At 55.3% G+C, this 14,741-nt stretch overlaps 7 protein-coding genes across 7 annotated transcripts; 5 read left to right on the top strand and 2 right to left on the bottom strand.

The window, feature by feature from the left end:
- Positions 1-471: 471 nt before the first annotated feature.
- PG997_007204 (WAS/WASL-interacting protein family member 1) lies at positions 472-2,391 on the top strand (the record flags this gene model as incomplete). The annotated part of the gene is made up of 1 exon (XM_066811519.1): positions 472-2,391. One exon carries the CDS (start codon positions 472-474, stop codon positions 2,389-2,391), a length of 1,920 nt encoding a protein of 639 aa, XP_066666861.1.
- A 626-nt stretch (positions 2,392-3,017) lies between these two features.
- On the top strand, positions 3,018-3,674 carry PG997_007203 (von Willebrand factor A domain-containing protein 5A; the record flags this gene model as incomplete). The annotated part of the gene is made up of 1 exon (XM_066811518.1): positions 3,018-3,674. The coding sequence occupies one exon, from the start codon at positions 3,018-3,020 to the stop codon at positions 3,672-3,674; it is 657 nt and encodes a 218-aa protein (XP_066666860.1).
- A 773-nt stretch (positions 3,675-4,447) lies between these two features.
- On the bottom strand, positions 4,448-6,076 carry PG997_007202 (uncharacterized protein; the record flags this gene model as incomplete). Its single annotated transcript, XM_066811517.1, has 1 exon — positions 4,448-6,076. One exon carries the CDS (start codon positions 6,074-6,076, stop codon positions 4,448-4,450), a length of 1,629 nt encoding a protein of 542 aa, XP_066666859.1.
- Positions 6,077-7,163: 1,087 nt separating this feature from the next.
- On the top strand, positions 7,164-7,912 carry PG997_007201 (HET-domain-containing protein; the record flags this gene model as incomplete). The annotated part of the gene is made up of 2 exons (XM_066811516.1): positions 7,164-7,706; positions 7,754-7,912. 2 exons carry the CDS (start codon positions 7,164-7,166, stop codon positions 7,910-7,912), a joined length of 702 nt encoding a protein of 233 aa, XP_066666858.1.
- A 510-nt stretch (positions 7,913-8,422) lies between these two features.
- On the top strand, positions 8,423-8,911 carry PG997_007200 (heterokaryon incompatibility protein (HET) domain-containing protein; the record flags this gene model as incomplete). The annotated part of the gene is made up of 1 exon (XM_066811515.1): positions 8,423-8,911. One exon carries the CDS (start codon positions 8,423-8,425, stop codon positions 8,909-8,911), a length of 489 nt encoding a protein of 162 aa, XP_066666857.1.
- Positions 8,912-10,228: 1,317 nt separating this feature from the next.
- On the top strand, positions 10,229-11,286 carry PG997_007199 (altered inheritance of mitochondria protein 6; the record flags this gene model as incomplete). The annotated part of the gene is made up of 2 exons (XM_066811514.1): positions 10,229-10,798; positions 10,951-11,286. The coding sequence occupies 2 exons, from the start codon at positions 10,229-10,231 to the stop codon at positions 11,284-11,286; spliced, it is 906 nt and encodes a 301-aa protein (XP_066666856.1).
- Positions 11,287-12,710: 1,424 nt separating this feature from the next.
- PG997_007198 (Galactose mutarotase-like protein) lies at positions 12,711-14,548 on the bottom strand (the record flags this gene model as incomplete). Its single annotated transcript, XM_066811513.1, has 2 exons — positions 12,711-13,142; positions 13,205-14,548. The coding sequence occupies 2 exons, from the start codon at positions 14,546-14,548 to the stop codon at positions 12,711-12,713; spliced, it is 1,776 nt and encodes a 591-aa protein (XP_066666855.1).
- Between the last annotated feature and the right edge of the window lie 193 nt (positions 14,549-14,741).

Genomic DNA, 14,741 nt, shown 5'->3' with positions numbered 1-14,741 from the left:
TCACGAGTCTTTCATGCCGGATTCAATGGATGACTGGTTTTTCGTTGATGGCCTGAGTTTGAAGTGTTACAAACAGCTAACCTAGGGACCAATGATGAATCGGTGTTGCCTGACCGGCTGCTGCCTTGACGGCTGCCTACCCCGCCAATGAATAGCTTCCAGTCTTGTGTCAGCGAATTACGTCAACTGTACTTCCAGGAGGCAGCACAGCAGCATTTGACTGCAGCTTTTCTTTCATTTCATATTGAACCCCAGATCGGAGAGGTCGCCAACAAACAGATCTCCTCAGGCTATATCTTCTTGACGCGGCAATATAAGGCCATCTCGCGTACTTACAGATCAGCTGCACGACCGAACACATAAGTATGTCAACATCTCCCCTGATACTCTTCCTCACTCTGAACTTCCCTAAATCGTCAACTCCTATCCATCATCGCCATCTCACGTAACAACTCGACCCGAGCATTCAAGATGGTATTCTTCGGATCGCACAACCGCAGGGTTTGCGGCTTTCACTACCTCCATGGCCAAAACCCAACCTACCTCCCCCAGGTCAAAGTCGAGGCCCAAACTTCCATCATATCCTCCATCGCTCGCACTACTCTGATCCAGACCTTCGTCAACCCCGCCACACACGCCATCCCGCAACTCTACTACACATTTCCACTCTTTGACGGCGTCAGTATCGTCGACTTCACCTGCACCGTCGGCGACCGCGTCATCAAGGGCATCGTCAAGGAAAAGGCCCAAGCCAAGGCAACGTTCGACCACGCAGTTGCCCAGGGTCAGACGGCGGGTCTGCTTGAGCAGGCTGTCGACACCGCCGGCGACGTCTTCAAGACGAGCGTGGGAAACGTCCCTGGCGGCGCGCAGATCAAGGTCGAGATATCTTGCCTCGGCGAGCTCAAACACGATGCCCAAAACAATGGCCTGCGCCTCACGATCCCGACCACCATCGCCCCACGCTACGGCTCATACCCCGGTAGTCTCCAGACGCCGCACGCAGCTTCCGCCACGACCCATGGTGGCATGAAGATCACGGTAGATGCGCAAGTGTCCTCCGGCTCGCGCATCACATCGATACAGTCCCCATCCCACCAGATCGCCGTCACCACTGGCCGAACGTCCACTGCTTCGGATCAGGAAGAGCTGTCTTTTGAGAAGGCCTCCGCCACACTCTCGCTCGGAACTGCGGAGCTCGACAAGGACTTTGTCCTCCAGATGACCGCCACCGAGATTGGAAACCCCGTAGCCATCTTGGAGGAGCACCCCTCCATGCCGGACCAGAAGGCCATCATGGCCACCCTGGTGCCCAAGTTCGAACTCGCGCCCGAGAAGCCCGAAGTCGTCTTTGTTTGCGACCGCAGCGGGAGCATGAGCGACAAGATCATCGACCTGAAGAAGGCCCTGCAGCTGTTTGTCAAGTCGCTCGCCGTGGGCATCAAATTCAACATCTGCAGCTTCGGCTCCTGCCACAGCTTCCTCTGGGACCGGTCCCGCACCTATGACTCGGCGAGCATGGCCGAGGCTATGCAACACATAGAGAGCTTCAGCGCCAACTACGGCGGCACGGAGATGTACGCGCCCATCGAACAGACGATCACGCGACGCTACCAAGACATGAACCTCGAGGTGTTCTTGCTGACGGACGGCGAAATCTGGGACCAGGACCGGCTCGTCCATCTGATCAACGAGGGTGTCGCTGCTAGTGATGGCGCCATTCGTTTCTTCACCCTCGGCATCGGTCCTTCGGTCAGCCACTCCCTGATCGAGCGGGTTGCAAGAGCCGGCAACGGGTTCGCGCAGGCCATCGGCAACTCCGAGGAGATGGGCAGCAAAGTCGTTCGGATGCTCAAGGGTGCCATGTTCCCCCATATCAAAGACTACACGATGGAGGTCAAATACGAGGCAGATCAAGATGAAGACTTTGAGGTCATCGAGACCCTCGAAGAGTCACTGGTTGTCCCGATCCCAGAGACGAAAGAAACCCAGGAGGAGACGGCATCTCCCAAGAAACCGATTTCTCTCTTCGACCCATCCGTCAATGACGCTGCTCCTGTTGTCGTCACAAGTGGCATTAACACAGGAGCTGTAGAGAAGTTCTCAGCCATCCCGCCAATCAGCGTCCCGAAGCTGTTGCAGGCTCCTCACCTCATCCCGCCCCTATTCCCGTTCACCCGCAGCACCATCTACCTGCTGCTTTCGTCCGAGACGCGAACGCCCAAGTCTGTGGTCCTGCGCGGCACCTCTCGACAAGGACCTCTGAAGCTCGAGATCCCCGTTTCCCCGCCTCGGCGGGAAAGGCAAAAGCATCCATCAGCTGGCCGCCAAGAAGGCCGTCGGCGAGCTCGAGGAGGGCCGCGGCTGGATCTTTCACGCCAAGGATTCTAACGGAGTTCTCCTCAAGCAGAGATACGAGGGCAGGTTCCCCGATATGGTGGAGCGCGAAGCTGTTCGGCTCGGCGTCGAGTACCAGGTCGGTGGCAAGTGGTGCTCCTTTGTCGCGGCCCCAGAGAGTGAAGAGGGTGATGGCGAGAGCGACAAGGAACCGTTTGTCCCCATGCAACAGCAACAAATGAGCATGCCACAGCACGGCTTTGTCCGGTCAAGTAGCTTTCGAGCCGGCCCGTACTCTGGTCCTCCTAGCTTGCGCAGGTCTATGCCGTCCAGCTCCGGGTTTGGTGCCTCTGCTCAGGGCCGCCCAGCGGCTTATGCTGCTCCCGCATATGGTGGCCATAGCTCTGGCGTCGATCTACTCTGCAGCAATGTAGGAAGCGCGTCGCGAGCTACAATACCCCTTTCACTTGGTCCCACGAATCCTCCTTTCAGTCAGGGCGGCGGACTGTTTGGTGGGATTCCGGGCTCCTCTGTACACTCTCCACCGTACCACGCTACACCCCCGTCCGGCCTCTTCGGGGGACCTCCTCTTGGCCAAATGCAACAACATAGTCTGACATCAAACGCTTTCGGTCGGGCCAATACTGCATCAAGCTCTGATGGAGGGCTTTTTTGGTGCAATGGCGATCTCTCCCCCCGCCCAGCCTCAAACAGGTTCCGCGTTTGGTTCTACGAACCCTGGCTCTAACTCGGGCGGCGGCTTGTTTGGTGGCGTTTCCAGTCCTTCGCGGGCTCAAGCAAATAATGTACCTTTTGGTTCCGCGACTGCTGGCTCCGACTCTGGCTCCTACTCTGACGGCAGACCGGTGCCGGTATATGAGATGGCAGCATCATCATCCGAAAAGGAAAATCAGTATTATTATAGGGAGGATCAAGGCTCATACAGCGACTTTCATCCGACCCAACCGAAACCGACTCTCTCCAGCTTGGTCCTTCTGCAGAGCTTCGAGGGCTCGTGGCCCTGGTCGCAGGAGCTGTGCTCTGCCATGCAATGGGACGAGGCGTCTCTCACTTCGTCCTTCCAAGCGGACTTTGCTGCAAAGTATGGAGACGAGGGCGGCTCTGTGGGTCAGAATCCGGACGTCATTGCCACCATCTGTGTCATCGCCTGGCTCCGGAAAGAGTGTGCTGGCGAGAAGGATTCGTGGGAGCTGGTAGTAGATAAAGCTTTGGCCTGGTTGGCCGTGCAGTTGCCCGGAAAGGACATTGAAGGACTCGTTGAGATGGCAAAGGCTCTAGTCGTTCATCAGAGATATAGTATTGAGATAGAATGGTGAGACCAACTTTGCGAAATGAATGGGGTTGAAGAACAGCACGGGGTATGAATATTACGATGCTGTATTATGTTGGAGAATAAGTCGATGCACCCCCCTACGCACACACCCCCCAACGCACAGGCCAAATCGCACCAAAATCGTGATATTTACTATGTTTTAAAAAGCTTCTATTAAAAGAAATAAAACATATAAAATATAATAAAACCCTCTTATCTACTGTTTAGAAAGCTGATTTAAAACAATTTCTCGGCATATTTATAGCTAATTTATTGAGTTTTCTATTTACTTTTAAAAACGAAGGGTAAAAATAGTGCTCGTTAGGGGGTATCAGCGTAGGGGGTGCATCGACTTAATGGGTTCAGCAGGGACTAGCTCCTGAATTGAAGATATGATATCTACCATGTCCATCCACACAGCATTTGTTGAACTTTCACGTAGTATGTGTCTGGTAAAAACGGTTTACCTTTTGTCCCCCTCACAAGTCTCAAATTCCAACTTATGCACCGACCGAGCTTACTGTTCAACTTGCTTCAGCGTAGGGTGAAGGGCAGCTGCTTGACCGAGGCTACTGCAAGATCGTACTGTTTGACCCTTTTTGAGGCTAAGGGCAATCAACGTTCTACTCTGCATCTTGGACACTACACCAGTGTCACAGAAAGTGCCATCAAAGGTTTTTCTGAAAGAAACACGAGATCCCCTGCATAAGGGTGTTTTGTTTTTGATGTTGAAAATTTATGTCGACTTCAACAAGTTTCACCACTATCGATTCGATTTTAATCCTGAGACGCGTCTACACGACCCGAAGCAGCCCATTTCGCAATCTCCGCCGCCGCCACCACCCTGCCGGGCCGCTCTTTGGCCTTCTGGCTCAGCTTCTGCGACTTCTCCCTCATGCCCGCGGCCTTCTCATCGTCCACCACGGTCAGAAACGCGTTGGTCAACCCTTCTACCGTCCAGTTGGGCGCCGTCCCGCGGCTGCCGTAGATGCCAATGCCCGACGTCTCGACCAGCGCTGCGTAATTGTACAAGTCGGCCCACAGCGGGAGCACGACCTGCGGCACGCCCGCGTAGATGGCCTCGTGGTAGCAGTTGGACCCGCCGTGGTGCACGCTGGCTACGACGGCGCCCGTCTCGAGCAGGGAGACGGGGTCCACGTCGAGCCAGCCCGAGATGCGCACGCGGCCGCTTGCCACCAGGCCCGAGAGTGGTTCCAGCTCCCCAGAGCGCGCTGCGGCGTTTTGCAGCTTCCACAGGACCTGCACGTCCGTGTGCTGTTCCAGGGTGGCGCGAATGGCCGCTACCATGGTCGAGGCCTGCTCGGATTTGTACTCGCTGATGCTGCTGCCGAGGTTGATGAAGATGGTTTTCCCTTGGCCACCCCGGGTCAGCCACGACGTCAACTCGGCGTCTTGCTCCGCGGCCGGAGCGGCGGAGAGGATGATCGGGCCCGTGCAGGTCACATTGGGCGGCACGACATCGACAGGTATACTGGCTCCCTCCGTGGTCTGCGTCAGCCAGGGCACATTGGGCCGGTGCAGCTTGTAAAAGTTAATGGGTTCCCTGATCCCGCCATGTTCCCGGAGGAATCGCTGCTTGGCCTTGATGACGGGCATGTTGAGCACGGCCCAAATCATCCGGGCTGCCGTCAAGGCGTTCTCGGGAATGTGCCGCCACGGCACGGGAAAGGCGAAGTCGGTGCCGACGATGGGGTACTTCCACAGCATACCCAACCAAGGCTGGTCCGCGACGAAGTTGTCGATGAGCGTGTTGGGCGTGACGAAGGCGTGCAGGCGGCGCGTCTCGCGGGCCGCGTCGATGGCCGGCATGAAGAATGTGTCGAGCACGACGACGGCCGGGTCGACCTCGTCGATGAGCGCGCGCGCGGCCGCGTAGATGCGCAGGTACTCCTCGCTCGTCCAGGGCGCGAGGCTGTGCTGGAGCTGCTCGGAGAGGCGGGCGATGCCCCGGTAGCCCGGCGGGAGCTGCAGGGATTCGACGCCGACGTCGGTGTTTTTGAACAGAGCGCCGACCCAGGAGGGGCCGGGAAGCCGGTGGAAGACTGGCTCTCGTGCGGCCGGGCTATTGGCCCTGGCGAAAGACGAGATACGCGCCAGCTTGGCGGCATCGCGACCATGGACGCCGTCACTTTCGGTTGTGTCGTTCACGGCCGTGGCGAAGTGTATCTCGACGTGTGGATGGTGCTCCAACAAGGCTTGCACGGTGGCGTAATGCACATTAGACAGGCCATGAGCACCCGTGGTCAGGAACAGTGCAGTATTGTTCATGCCAGGCACCGTGTCGTCGCCAGACTCCGGCTGTTGGGCCTGTTGGAAGAGAATGGCAGCCCATGCTGTAAGAGCGACGGCGACAGCGGCGACGACGCCTTGCTTTGAACGTGACATCTGTGACACTGCACCTGATACCTTGCACCAAACGGAGGACTTTTGTTGGAGAAAAAGTGAGAAAAGGTTGGCAGAGCATCGCATCAGTCGAGGCCGCCTTATAATCTCGCCGATCCCCATCCCTTGCTTTTACCATCTCGCCGGTCCCATATGAGTTGGGCCGCATCCCTGCATAGCCATCCTCCATAGTCAACTATTTAGTGGGGTCACCTGGAAATGTCGACGGCTAATCTATAAACAGTCTGGCGTGGGATGATTAGTGCTGACACTCAGGCTGCAACTTCGAAGCTATCACAGTAATTCCAAGCCATTTCGCTCCCGGTCGTAGAAATAAACCAGTCACTCCAATACGTTTGTTCGGTTTGTCCAATCAGCCCCTGAGATGGCGGCTGGTGACGCTAGCCCGGATCAGGAAGACGTGGGCTGACACGACGTCCAGGTGTACGGAGGGGTAACAGTATCACTGCGTGAGCCATTGCGACCCCTCAAACCTTTTCCACTTAACGTCCGCATACGCCAGTAATGTCATCAATGATTCAGCAGAAACGAGTCCCGTGAACGCGATGGAACATTGCGAATCGTGTGTAACTGCTGCTCGCCAGTTGCAGCATGCACTGGAAGCCCGTCGGCGGGGGCAAACCATGAAATCCGATGATGCGGACGGCAATATCATCGCTAGCTTTGGTACAATCGGGCGGGTCCTCAAGAGTGACAGTTGCCCCTCATGCAAAACACTCCAACGGGGAATCCAGAGGTGGGAGCATGAGTACGAATGGGGCTGTTCCGACGACCTGACGATTGCAGTTAGGATGGCCCCCGAAGGCCTTGCGAATGCCATCCATCCGAGCAGCTCCTCCTGGACGTACACGAATCGCCCCTCGAGGAAATTGACCTGCGGCTCCCAAAGGGGGATATGTTCTTCACAAAGCCCGGCGCGGGTGGCGACTTGGCGGGCAGGTTCTTCGACGCGGAAAGAATTGACCTGGGACTTATTGAGGGCTGGATCCGGTGCTGTGACGTGACCCATGGGGACAAGTGTGTGTCAAGCCTGGTATGCCACTTAGAAGGGAGTCTGTCCCTGAACAAAATGCTCTTCATTGACGTGGAAAAACGATGCCTCGTTTATGGATCAATCAATAACAAATACATGGCTCTCAGCTATGTCTGGGGCCAAGTTGCGACAATGCAGACGACAGTCGCGAGTCTGGCCCGCATGCTAACGCCGGGCGCGATCGATCTGCAAATGGATACACCAGGTTTCCCTCTTCCTCGGACAATAAGGGACTTCTTACGCCTGGTCCAGCTGTTGGGTGGTCGGTATGCATGGGTGGACGCCCTATGTATCGTGCACGATGCGCCAGATATGGACGACCAATTGAATGCCATGGCCGCCATCTACGCCGGAGCATACCTGACCGTTATAAGCAAGGGTACCGATGCCAACTTTGGCCTACCGGGCATTGGTTCTGGGGCACGACCACGGAGCCGCGCAAGTCGTCCATTGCATCTTCCCAATCTGACTGTGCTTCTGGATGACTGGTCTACAGCACCGTCACCCCTAACGGCTGGGATAGCAGAGGTTGGACGTTCTAAGAGGCTTTGTTCTGCCGGCGAGCCCTGCACTTTTGGGGTGATGGAACATTGAACTGGATATGTGGCAGAGACGTTTGGTCCAAGACATACATCAGCCCGTCGGAGAGCCTCGACTGGATTGAGCGTCACCCGGAATACCACATCCGCGACTGGGGATATCTTGGGCTGGGGATGTCAGCTTCAGTTGGCCCGACATGCGGCGGTGGTGCGAATTTGTCGAAGAATACTACCCCCGACGATTGACTTACGACTACGATGCATTCAATGCGTTGGCGGGTGTGCTATCGGTCATGAATGCGACATCACCAGGGGGTTTCGTCTGGGGTCTACCAGCTTACTTCTTCGACATATTCCTTCTCTGGGACGTCAAGTGGGACGATGGAACCGAAGAGCCGCGATGTCGGGATCAAACAAACGGCCGAAATACCTTCTTGGTCCTTCCTAGGATGGAAGGGCGGTGGCCTAGACACAGGGTGGTGGCGGTTTAGTATGGACCAAGTCACCTTCCCGGAACTATGGCGGGGGTTTGGCCGCGACGTTCTAGTGACGCCAACAGTGGATGGATGGTACTTACAGTACCAAAGCACCGAGGAGTCAATGCAAGTTAACAACGGCTTTCACGCGGCCAGGTCGCAGCCGTCGAGTGAGTCCGACTCTGCCTAGACCCATCATGAAGATGAACAAAGACCCTTCTACACGCATCCATCGATTGGAGAAGACACCGAATTCCAATACCCAGTTTCACTGCTCAAGATGAATAGATCTAATTCGCCCAACATAAGCGGCCACTACTCCAGACACCTTCGTTTCGAAACGAGGATGGGCTCTCTCAGCCTAGGGCGTATCATACCCTGGAACGAAAGACGCCTCAACAACTGCCTAAACGCCGAGCTAATTGAGTTGGAGAATGAGAACTGGGCAGGGGCTATTCGGCTGCTCCCATCTCAACTGGAAGAGCTGGAACAAGCCCGGTCCGGGCGGAAGGTGGACCTCATCGAGGTAGCAGCTGGCGGCGTCCAGGAGAAAGACTGGCCGAAGGTATGTGAATACACGCATAAGCGATACAGCTTTCCGGAATGTAATTACGAGGGTAGTCCCAAGGGTACTGAGGTCTACGAGTTTTACTTTGTTCTGTGGGTGGAATGGCAAGATGGCATCGCATATCGGAAGGCTCTCGGCAGGGTGGAGAAGCAGGCCTGGTTGAGGGTGGCTCAAGAGCGCATCTCTGTCACGCTAGGATGAGCGGACTACTTGTACAACTCTATAAGGCTTCCTCAGTCAGCGATGCAGATCTCTCTGACTTGGGCGGGGTCTTACCCGGTGCCGACCAACATCCTGCCTGCCTGCAACCATCATGGCCATGCCACTTGAGTATACACAACTGACGTCACGGAAAAGCCCACTTTCAAGGAGAAACATACCCCGGGGCTTTATTATGCGGGGAGTGTCAAGAGCTTGAAGAGTCGTGGAAAGATCGATCGGGGACCACACAACTAGGATGTGGGGGATTGACGGTCGTAGGAATAAACCTTTCAACCCCAATTAATACACATTTATCCCCTTCTCCCGTAGTTCTGTCACGAGATGAATCGGTGGAGTAATATATTTAGATATTCGGCTGTATAAGACGGTTAACTAGTTTATTCGTGCCACTGCTAAACCGTCCAGATCCTGGATTGCTCCGTACACGGCCTCGGATGATCCAGTAAGACGCCAACCAATACTCCACCCGTCTATTTTTGATATCACGTCTTACCAACCGAATCCTCCGGACCGTGCCGCAATCCAATTGTTACCCCATTCGAGGCCCACCATCATCCATCCCTCAACCGCAACGTTGGGGCCAGAAAGCCAACATCATGCAACAACAACTGTCATCATGGCGCCACAGTCCGACGGAGAACCTCTAAAGTTCCCCAGAACTAGGATGTGACCAGAAGACAGATCCCTGAAAATGACATCAGCCGAATGCCAGGGTAGAATTAGGTGGTGCGCATCATATGTTATTTCCACACACTAGTATCCTGAGAGGAGTAAGAATGCTGATTTCAGTCTTACGCTTGGCGATCATTTCTTTGTCAGACGTTATTACATGTCTGCGTACGTAGCATAGATAAAGGCACAAGCTCACAAATAGACAAAATACTACAAGACTTGTGAGCAAAACGTCCACGGAGCCCTTGCGAATATACGTTCATTGGGTTTAAAAGTCTACTCGCCAGTACACGAACTCAACTGCACCATCTGATCTACTCAATACATGTTCTCCTATACTATGCTCCGTTCCACCGATGCTGATGACCCCAAGGACACAAATACGTCGGACTCAGGTCCGTCTAGGGGCTCATTAGATCAAGCGCACCATGATCAACTTCCAGATCAAGCTCGGTTTCAATGTAGCCACTGGAAGAGACTAAAGAAGATCATCGGCATTTATGCTTTAACGACGGTTTTCATCACGTAGGTAGTTCATGTTGTGTCGCAAATTAGGGCGCCGCTTCGTAGGCTGACGATACTACTAGTCTATTGGCGTTCGTCATCCTGTTCGTGGCCGTGCCCATGTCGAACTACCCCTCGGACCTGCACCGAACCACGTTCGACACTCCGACGACAAACGCCACGGCTTGGCTGGACGCGACTCTCGGCTCGGTCGTTCCAGCCCAGTGCCATTCCCACAACGACTACTGGCGGGACTATCCACTGTTCTCCGGGCTCGCGGCCGGTTGCACGGGTACGGAAGCCGACGTCTATCTGAGCGACGACGGACGCGACCTCCTCGTCGGCCACAAGCGAGCCTCAACCAGCGCCGAGAAGACGCTGCGGTCCATGTATCTCGAGCCTTTGTTTCAGATGCTCCAACATCGCAATTCTGGAAACGTTTCGAGAAGCGCCGACGCTCAGGCTCAAGGCATTTTCAAAACTGACCCCTCCGAGCCATTGGTCCTGTTGATAGACGTCAAAGAGAAACCTGACATCATATGGCCCATAGTTCTTCGCCAGCTCGAACCCTTCCGCCGGAGCCAGTTTCTCACGCGATACGAGGCCACTGCTGGAGTCGACGAGCCGGGCCAAATAGTCCCCGGCCCCCTGACTGTCGTGGGCTCTGGCGAACTTGATCTGGAATCGCTAGTAAGCTCTTATGACGGAAGTAGTGTGCATGGGAACGGCAGCTTTCAAGACTACCACGACACGTTTCTAGATGCCCCCTTGCAGCCCTGGACACGCAAGTATCCAAGGACTACGAAACATCCAATTCCTACTACGCATCGTCTTCGTTCAAGGCAACCATTGGCCAGGTCCTATTCGGATTCAGTCGTCACCAGATGGAAAAGCTACGAGACCAAATCCGTTCTGCCAAAGAGCGCGGCCTTGTTGTCAGATACTGGGGCGTCCCTGGCTGGCCACTCAACTATCGAGACTACATCTGGATGACTCTGCGTGACGAAGGGGTCAAAGTGCTCAACGTCGACGAGGTGAAAGAGGTTTCGGCCCCGTGGACTTCGGGCTACCTGAAATGCGTCGTTGCGATGATCGTCATATCGTGTTGCGCTGTTCTTTTCTTCACGATTGGGGCATTCATTCAATACCGGCGGGTGCGTTCCGTCACCCTGCGCTGATTGATTGTCTACTGGCAACAGCCATAGCTGGTGAGAGAGACTAAAGGACATTGACATCATCGGCGACCACGCCCACAATACCAAAACCCAATGCCTGGGACGGAAGTGCGGTGTACAGGATGAACATGTGTTGGTTGCGTGATATTACCCCAGTTCTGGGGTCTTTGAGTGCAGGTGGGATCACGTCATCAACGAGGAGGATGGAGGATCCAGTGCGTTGATTCCCGTTCGCTGGTTCCAGTGAGCTGGTTTCAAAATGGGGATTAGTGCTGTGTGCCGATCGCGATCCACAGCATCGGGTCGAGTGGTTGGGGGTCAGGGGCCGGATATGTCCCATCATAACGCTCCAGCATGTCAGCTGTTCCGAGAATCCTGCCGGAGCATCCAACCTGGTACCAGCTCCGCCAGCCCTTTCACTCAGAAAGGAGGAACAACTTTTCAGAGCCCAGCCCGCATTACATTATACATAGCCCAGCTTCGTCTGCTACGCTGGCAACCTGCGGCGCGGGAAACGCTCAGGGGTAAAGTGATTACGTCGGCAGTGACGACGAGAAGGTCGCCTACGGGACTGTCTTGCTAAATCACTATAACTAACAGACGTTCCGGGCACTAAATAATGATGTCGATTTTGCCTGTGTCTCGGTCACGGAAGGCGTGGTGGTGGCGGTAGGGTTCATAAGGGTGCCTGTAAAGCTCGGCTCCTCTCTACTGGCAGCATCTTGTTCACGATTCTCAGTCTGGCGCTGGTAGCTGCGGATGAGATGAACTATTGCTCCCACAGGTTTAGTGAGGCTCAGGACGTTTCTTGGAGGCAAGAAGCACCAATGTCCTGGTGCGGGGTAGTGACAGCGGGGTGGTGACAGAACCCACGATGGAGGCTCGATCGGTTTGAGGATCGGTAACCAGTCTCGACTGGGGCATGTTGCAAACAGTCGGTCCGGCCGACGATGCCAGCGGGTCGTTGACTTTCCGTCTAAGCAGAATAGTTGAAATTACAGTTCGTTAAATTCAACTGTGTTGTATTTACTAGGAAAAAGATGATATTAAAGGCCATGTTGATATTATAAAGAGGTTTAAGCGATTCGATTAAGTGGCAGACGAACGTCGTCACCTTTTATGATACCTACTTTACCTCCAGTCTCAATGCATCATACTGCACGTATACACTCCTCGGCAGTAACGCGCTCTCGTAGTCGGTAGCGTTGAACGGAAGACTCAAGACAATCTCGTTGGTCGCGTTGTCGGTACGACTGGTCAAGTACTCGCTGGGAAAGGTGAATTTGTGAGCGACCTGGTAACACATGACGGCGCTCCGCACGCCGCAGGAGGAGGAGTGGTAGTAACTAAAAGCAAGATTGATAAGTAAACGATCTCTGAGAGTTTGTGCGCGCAAGGCGAAAGGATACGGATGGTGGATGGTTCACTCACGGAATAATCCACGGCTCCAACTCGTGCCCGTTGACCGACACCGCAAACGGCAAGTCATTATACCGCTCCGTCGCGTTGAAGACGTCCGTGTTGCCCGCCGCCGTCTTGGCCCCTGCCAGCTGCACCGTCAGCGTCGCCTCGCTCGTGCCCTGCAAGACTTCCGTGTCATCAATATCGAACGAGATGGTCCAGTTGTTGATGCTGCTGCCATCTGTCCCCAAAACCTCCTGCACCGGCCGCCGGAAGTTTGCGTAGCCCCCGAACACGGACCAGTGAATGTAGTTCCAGTCCCGGGACTCCTCGCTCTGTCCCACGTGGAAGCGCACGCCGCTTGGGAAATCGTCAAGGAAGTCGTACGCGCCAAAGTAGATGCGGTACTCGGACGGGTGCAGCGGGTGCGTCGGATCCGGCGCGTTGCCGTGCCGGTACTCTCCCGCGGACTTGTCGGGGTTCCGATGCGCCAGAGCTCCCGGCCGGCCGACTCGGGAACCCAGTCTATCTCGCCGCTGTCACTAACAGACCCTGCCGTCACCACGATGTCATCTTGGATGTAGTAGCCGAATATGCCGTCCGCGTACACCGTCAGTCGGTATGTCCCCGCCTTGACGCGGTCGAGGGACACACTGCCATTACTTGCGTCGATGTCGGCCCAGTACTGGTACGCCGTGGTGTCCTGGGCGTTGTCCTGGAAGTCGACACCGTTCTGCGCCAGCACGGCGAGAGGCCTCTTGGCTCCCTCGGGCAGACTTATCTTGGCTTTCCAGGACCCTCGGCCTGACGACGGGACGTAATTGGGGACGTGATGAGCGATGTCGTCGTAGAACTTGGCGTTCCATTCGGGAGTAGCATATTGCAGCGCATCGTCCACCAGCTCCTCCATTGGGGTCCCGGCTGGGCCCTTGTTGAAGTGAAAGTACTGCGGCCCGAAGGTCCGGTCAAAGCCGTGCGTGATGTTGGGCGTGCCGTTGCCGTGGTGGTTTGAGACCATGTAGTTGTACAGGATCCCGTCGACTACCAGGTCCGAGTGGACGGGTCCCCCGAAATATGTCTCCTTGGTATTCATGACGAGCCATGCGCCGAAGGTCGAGTTGGCGGCGTCGCTCCCTCGTGTGCCATCGGCAAAGAGGCCGTGGGCTAGTTGGTCTCGCCAGACCGCTGAGAAAGTATACTTGGTGAAGTAATCCGACATCTGTTCCACATACGGGTCTCCTTTCCGATCTCCTAGGTACCAAGTCGCGTCCTGGACCGTCGTCGCCATGCCCGAGCCACCCGCCGCTGGATTGGGCTTAGGAGCCGGCCCATGGAACGAGGCGTCCGTCACTAGGTCGGTCCATAGTAACGTGTTGGGCCGGAAGAGCGTCCGGAACTCCTGCAGATTCCTTATGAAGGGTGTGGTCTCATTGTAGTAAGCGAGGCGGCTGAAGGTGTGAAGTCCGGTTTCGCCATCCCGAAGAAACCAATACTGCTCTAGCAGCTGTCCGGTCGGCTTATAGACTTCGCCCATGACTATACTGCCATACGACATCCCGGACTTGTCGGTCCCCGTGATCAACTTGTATGCGGCGTTCTTTGATCCCGGCGTGTAGAAGCCTGACGGCACGCAATAGCAGTCAAGATACGGACCCCTACCGGCGCGCCCATCTGTGCTGCCAAGTAGGTCTTGTCCGTCGAGCGTCAAGTGGTTGATGGAACCGGTGGACTTGCTTACACTGGTTACAAGACGGTCATTGGCTAAGAACAACGATTCCGAGGACTCGTTGGCAATCAGACGGCCCCATACAGGGGCGACTACCGCCGTCAACGCCAGTATGCTGGCGGAAATCATACCGTCCATGATGGTACCAGGAGATTCGAGATGAAGTTCCTGCCCCAATTCCCTAGCGGAGCTCTAGAGCAAGTAAAAAGGACATTGAATCTACGTCTCGTCGTCAAGGAGGGTGGTCAAATTTTATATTGACGACAATGGAAGATTGATCTGTTGGAAGTCCACCAATTAAATCCTTCGTACCGCTGTAACGAGCGGTAGG

Source organism: Apiospora hydei (genome assembly GCF_038363865.1).
Source record: "Apiospora hydei strain CBS 114990 chromosome Unknown utg000006l_segment0_segment0, whole genome shotgun sequence".
In the NCBI taxonomy this organism is placed as follows: Eukaryota; Fungi; Ascomycota; class Sordariomycetes; order Amphisphaeriales; family Apiosporaceae; genus Apiospora; species Apiospora hydei.
The sequence above is the reverse complement of the archived record's forward strand: the minus strand, read 5'-3'. Positions and strand labels throughout refer to the sequence as shown.